Source organism: Physella acuta, unplaced genomic scaffold (assembly GCF_028476545.2).
Source record: "Physella acuta isolate Inbredline_101_S28 unplaced genomic scaffold, ASM2847654v3 ptg000012l, whole genome shotgun sequence".
Taxonomy (NCBI): Eukaryota; Metazoa; Mollusca; class Gastropoda; family Physidae; genus Physella; species Physella acuta.
Window position 1 is genome coordinate 997501 of NW_026731532.1, and position 7292 is coordinate 1004792.

Sequence of the window (7292 nt, forward strand, 5' to 3'; positions counted from 1 at the left end):
CAAAGGGGAAACTTGCTTTGAGATACGAGCAACTTGACATACGTGCAATGTTGCGGACCGCAGTAAACTCTCGAAGATTGATAATTGCAAGAGCGATCAATAATTGATTTACTTTGCTATCGCGAGAACTCTCTAAATTATGATCTACTATAATAATAGGCTAATTTCATCTGTCAGTAAAGCGATTGAATTGAGCTATTAAGAAAGTCCAATGGGTTTTTATAGTACTGTTGAATAAGGGTTTCTCATATTATATGAAATAAAATGTTCATTTTGTCATTCCATGGTGTTTCCATAAAATTGGTATACACGGAAGCTTCGTGCGATAAGTATCCTCTCTGTTTAAAATAAGTGGAAAAATACATTTAAAGACATTATGTTCTATTGGGTGGGGTATTTAATAACAATAATATTTAAATGGTTAAGTGACGTGTATACTTCAGAAAACTGTCACTCTGCTGACTTGTGTTATCTAGGCTGCCATTGGGCCTGGGAAATCCTCAGTATGATGGTGAAAAAATGTGCCGTGCCGTCAAAATTTGGTAAAGTCACGGCGTTTTTAGAAGCCTCGCCCATGAATCTTCTAGAAAACACGCCCAGCCCCAGGGTGTTGAACTCACACCTGTGGTGGGACTACCTGCCCAGACAGGTAAGATGTGTGGGACTACCTGCCCAGACAGGTAAGATGTGTGGGACTACCTGCCCAGACAGGTAAGATGTGTGGGACTACCTGCCCAGACAGGTAAGATGTGTGGGACTACCTGCCCAGACAGGTAAGATGTGTGAACTACCTGCCCAGACAGGTAAGACGTGTGGGACTACCTGCCCAGACAGGTAAGATGTGTGGGACTACCTGCCCAGACAGGTAAGATGTGTGGGACTACCTGCCCAGACAGGTAAGATGTGTGGGACTACCTGCCCAGACAGGTAAGATGTGTGGGACTACCTACCCAATATTTCACACGGCTTAGTGTAAACAAACCAACAAACACAGTTAAACCACAATACATACGAACTATCTCAGGGGATCAAAACTATTCCTAGCCTACCTTTAAAGTTAAACGTAACACCATAGCGCATCTTTATTATAAATATATTGCCTTAACCATAACCTATCCCCGCCTCCAGCTGACGGAAAAGAAGACGAAGATAGTCCTGACCTACAGGAACCCAAAAGACACAGCCGTCTCCTACTACCACCATATCGTGTCGTTATTCGACCTGTACAAATATGACGGCACCTTCAAGAGTTGGTTCCCTTTATACATGGAGGGGCAAAGTAGGTTGCTTGGTTGTTATCCTTATCCTAATGTCTCTCCATCCATCCATCCATCCATCCATCCATCCATCCATCTCTCTCTCTCTCTACATATATATATATATATATATATATATATATATATATATATATATATATATATATATATATATATATATATATATATTCATTTATATACATGTACATATTAAGAAATAAGAAAATAAATAAATAAAAACATAAATTTAAAAAATGAATGAATGAATGAATTTTTTTATTAAATAATTAATTAAGATAGGCATATATATATATATATATATATATATATATATATATATATATATATATATATATATATATATATATATATATATATATATATGTATATATATATATGTATATAAATATACATATATATATATATATATATATATATATATATATATATATATATATATATATATATATATATATATAAATTGTAATTCTCTCATATTAATCGTTTCTTTCTCTACAGTCGACTACGAATCTTACTTCGACTATTATCTAGAATGGGACCACGTGATCAAATCTCACCCAGACCATCCCATACTGGTGGTGTCTTATGAGGACATGAAGCAGGTTTACAAAATGTTTATGAAACAGACTAAATCTTAGTTAAAATATTGACTAGGTCTAGTGCAGGGGTCGGCAACCTGCGGCTCGCGAGTCGCATGCGGCTCTTTTGATGTCAAGATGCGACTCTCCAGTTCCATGCACAAATATTAATAAATATTTTACAATATTTTTAAAACTCATTAAAATTATTATAGAGAAAAAAAAACAACTTTAAACAGGATAAAAACACTCATCAGAAACAATGAGAGTAGGCGAGGTAGAGAGTATACAGACAGCTGACAGCCTCTTTGGCACCAGACCCAGCCCCACAACCGTGCTGTAGCCAGCCCCGTGGCGAAGGTTCCATTCTTGCCACTGCCGACTTTTTCGAATATCGTTAAATGGGGAATATTATTCTTATTCAGAATGCATTTCTCTATCGGTCAGTATACATTTATTTGACATGAGTGACGTGTTTTTTAAAACGTTATTAGCTTCCTACGGTTGAGACGGTGGGGTACGAGTTTACCAAGCGTTCAGTCGGTAGGAAGATAAGCCCGATGAGAACCGAAGACAGAAGTGACCGATATCCGAGCCAGTAGTCGGAGTTGACCATGCTGGGCTATAGGAGACACCGCCTGAGCCGGCGGTGTCCGTAAAGAAAAAAAAAGTTATTGGCTTTAAAAGCGGATTGAGATAGTCGTATTGGTATCTATAATAATAGTTTCGCTGTCTGTGTATCTATCTATCTATCTATCTGTGTATCTATCTATGTATCTGACAAGAACGCTCTAGAGAAAACACAAGCAAATTAAAAACATGCATAGTAATTCGAAAAACGAAGTATGACGTCATATAGTAGAAAATAATATCAAGCCGGAGAGTGCACACAGTAATATGACGTCATTGATTCTCGAGTAAACATTGAATAAAAAGGCAATTTTGTCTAATCTAAGTGGTTTGCGTGAAGAGTTTCTTTCATACAGTTCTTCGGGTAGGGGCGAAGCCCCACCCCCGCGTAAGAACGTCTGAGCCCCCCCCCCCCCCTCCCCAACTCAAAAGAAATTTCCTCATCGATACTCTATAATAAAATTACCGCCTAATTAATGTGTCTAATCTAAAAAGTGGTTTTCTTGCAATTTCTTTAATGCAATTTTTCGCGTAGTGGCTAAGCGCGACACCAGTGATTCTTTCAGACTTTTTCCTCCCCGGAGGGGGGGAACTTTTTCTAATCTAAAAAGCATTTAGCGGGCAGTTTTTTTTTCAAGCATCTTTTCCGGTAGGGGCGAAGCCCCGCCCAGATTCTTCCTTTAGTTTGTATGATCTACAAATGCGACCAGTGTTTCTTTCAGACTTTTTCCTCCCCGGAGAGGGGTGGGGGGTACTTGAAATTTTCGGGGGCGGGGTAGAATTTTCTGGGAGGGGGCGGACACGGGAAAAAGTATATAATTATATTTCGTTGAATGGGACGGTAGACATGTTTTGGAGTGTGTGTGTGGGGGGGGGGGGGGGAGGGGGGGGGGGGCGAAAACCTCCTCCCAAGTAGAGTAGCCTGAAAGAGACTCTAAATGCGACTTTTGTCATTGAGATTAGGTGCATGTTTTAGGGATATGCCTATGACCATATTTTGAATAAATTAAAGTACCGAGAAAATAGACAGCACTATCAACCTAGCGCCCGTTGTATCCTCCCTCAACGGGCCATTTTTCTCGTATTATTAGATTACTAATTTTATTAGGTATAATAGCTAGGTATAATACTTTAATATGTTTTGTGCGAAATATTAGTGTTCTTTTTAAGTATAAATATTATTTCATATTTAAAGCTATTTATTTCAAATCAAAAGTATAGATCTAATCCTAATCAAATGCCAAAATATTGAAATAAAAATTTAGTGGCTCTTTAAAAACTGGGAACTTATGTAAACTGTAACTTTTGGCTCTTCAGGCTCAAAAGGTTGCCGACCCCTGGCCTAGTGTGTACTTGATAATATCAATGATATGTTTTTCGTCGTTGTTGATAACAAGCTTGCCGACTGCAAGCTAGTATAAATCCTACATTAGACCGACTGTGTTTATATTATAACGATGCTGATCACATCCTACATTAGACCGACTGTGTTTATATTATAACGATGCTGATCACATCCTACATTAGACCGACTGTGTTTATATTATAACGATGCTGATCACATCCTACATTAGACCGACTGTGTTTATATTATAACGATGCTGATCACATCCTACATTAGACCGACTGTGTTTATATTATAACGATGCTGATCAATCACATCCTACATTAGACCGACTGTGTTTATATTATAACGTTGCTGATCACATCCTACATTAGACCGACTGTGTTTATATTATAACGATGCTGATCACATCCTACATTAGACCTACTGTCTTTATATTATAACGATGCTGAACACATCCTACATTAGACCGACTGTGTTTATATTATAACGATGCTGATCACATCCTACATTAGACCGACTGTGTTTATATTATAACGATGCTGATCACATCCTACATTAGACCGACTGTGTTTATATTATAACGATGCTGAACACACCCTACATTAGACCGACTGTGTTTATATTATAACGATGCTGATCACATCCTACATTAGACCGACTGTGTTTATATTATAACGATGCTGATCACATCCTACATTAGACCGACTGTGTTTATATTATAACGATGCTGATCACATCCTACATTAGACCGACTGTGTTTATATTATAACGATGCTGATCACACCCTACATTAGACCGACTGTGTTTATATTATAACGATGCTGATCACACCCTACATTAGACCGACTGTGTTTATATTATAACGATGCTGATCACATCCTACATTAGACCGACTGTGTTTATATTATAACGATGCTGATCACATCCTACATTAGACCGACTGTGTTTATATTATAACGATGCTGATCACATCCTACATTAGACCGACTGTGTTTATATTATAACGATGCTGAACACACCCTACATTAGACCGACTGTGTTTATATTATAACGATGCTGATCACATCCTACATTAGACCGACTGTGTTTATATTATAACGATGCTGATCACATCCTACATTAGACCGACTGTGTTTATATTATAACGATGCTGATCACATCCTACATTAGACCGACTGTGTTTATATTATAACGATGCTGATCACATCCTACATTAGACCGACTGTGTTTATATTATAACGATGCTGATCACATCCTACATTAGACCGACTGTGTTTATATTATAACGATGCTGATCACATCCTACATTAGACCGACTGTGTTTATATTATAACGATGCTGATCACATCCTACATTAGACCGACTGTGTTTATATTATAACGATGCTGATCACATCCTACATTAGACCGACTGTGTTTATATTATAACGATGCTGATCACACCCTACATTAGACCGACTGTGTTTATATTATAACGATGCTGATCACATCCTACATTAGACCGACTGTGTTTATATTATAACGATGCTGATCACATCCTACATTAGACCGACTGTGTTTATATTATAACGATGCTGATCACATCCTACATTAGACCGACTGTGTTTATATTATAACGATGCTGATCACATCCTACATTAGACCGACTGTGTTTATATTATAACGATGCTGATCACATCCTACATTAGACCGACTGTGTTTATATTATAACGATGCTGATCACACCCTACATTAGACCGACTGTGTTTATATTATAACGATGCTGATCACATCCTACATTAGACCGACTGTGTTTATATTATAACGATGCTGATCACACCCTACATTAGACCGACTGTGTTTATATTATAACGATGCTGATCACATCCTACATTAGACCGACTGTGTTTATATTATAACGATGCTGATCACATCCTACATTAGACCGACTGTGTTTATATTATAACGATGCTGATCACATCCTACATTAGACCGACTGTGTTTATATTATAACGATGCTGATCACATCCTACATTAGACCGACTGTGTTTATATTATAACGATGCTGATCACATCCTACATTAGACCGACTGTGTTTATATTATAACGATGCTGATCACATCCTACATTAGACCGACTGTGTTTATATTATAACGATGCTGATCACATCCTACATTAGACCGACTGTGTTTATATTATAACGATGCTGATCAATCACATCCTACATTAGACCGACTGTGTTTATATTATAACGATGCTGATCACATCCTACATTAGACCGACTGTGTTTATATTATAACGATGCTGATCACATCCTACATTAGACCGACTGTGTTTATATTATAACGATGCTGATCACATCCTACATTAGACCGACTGTGTTTATATTATAACGATGCTGATCACATCCTACATTAGACCGACTGTGTTTATATTATAACGATGCTGATCACATCCTACATTAGACCGACTGTGTTTATATTATAACGATGCTGATCACATCCTACATTAGACCGACTGTGTTTATATTATAACGATGCTGATCACATCCTACATTAGACCGACTGTGTTTATATTATAACGATGCTGATCACATCCTACATTAGACCGACTGTGTTTATATTATAACGATGCTGATCACATCCTACATTAGACCGACTGTGTTTATATTATAACGATGCTGAACACACCCTACATTAGACCGACTGTGTTTATATTATAACGATGCTGATCACATCCTACATTAGACCGACTGTGTTTATATTATAACGATGCTGATCACATCCTACATTAGACCGACTGTGTTTATATTATAACGATGCTGATCACATCCTACATTAGACCGACTGTGTTTATATTATAACGATGCTGATCACATCCTACATTAGACCGACTGTGTTTATATTATAACGATGCTGATCACATCAATCGTCCAGGACCTGCCCACGGTGATGAAGCGGATGTCAGCCTTCCTTGACCTTGACCTTGATGACCAGCTTCTGGCGGAGATAGCCAAGGCCGCAGGGTCTGATGCTATGAAGACGACCTATAACCAGAGCCAATCCTTGTCCAAAGCGCTCATGAGAAAAGGTCAGGGGTTATTCGTTGCATATTAATTTAAAATTTAATATGATGAATATCTAAGAAATAATTATAATTTAATAAATTTTAAACATATTTTTTTCAAGTTTTTAAAGCTATTTTAATAACATATATTTTTTGCCTTTTTAAAACTTATTAAAACTTTTGGTAGTTATATTTCATTCATTATTTCCTTGATGGAGAATTTATCCTCTACCCTTACATTTTTAACTTAGAGTAAAACTGACTTTTCTTTTTCTTTTCTAGGTCAAGTCGGGGACTGGAAAAACTGTCTCACTGTCGCCCAAAGCGAGGCTGTAGATAAGGCAATGAAAAACTTGGAAGGGACACTTTTCTCAGAACAAAACCAAAAATATACTTTATAAATAACAAAATAAAG

At 37.2% G+C, this 7292-nt stretch overlaps 1 protein-coding gene across 1 annotated transcript in view; it reads left to right on the top strand.

Annotated features, from left to right (window-relative positions):
- Positions 1 to 7292, top strand: part of LOC131934804 (sulfotransferase 6B1-like) — an 11974-nt gene extending 4682 nt beyond the window's left edge. Inside the window, exons 4-8 of the mRNA XM_059290936.1 lie at positions 477 to 649; positions 1129 to 1279; positions 1776 to 1879; positions 6748 to 6901; positions 7160 to 7292. Coding sequence (XP_059146919.1) covers positions 477 to 649; positions 1129 to 1279; positions 1776 to 1879; positions 6748 to 6901; positions 7160 to 7278 — 701 coding nt within the window. The 3' untranslated portion in view covers positions 7279 to 7292. The remainder of the gene's footprint in view (positions 1 to 476; positions 650 to 1128; positions 1280 to 1775; positions 1880 to 6747; positions 6902 to 7159) is intronic.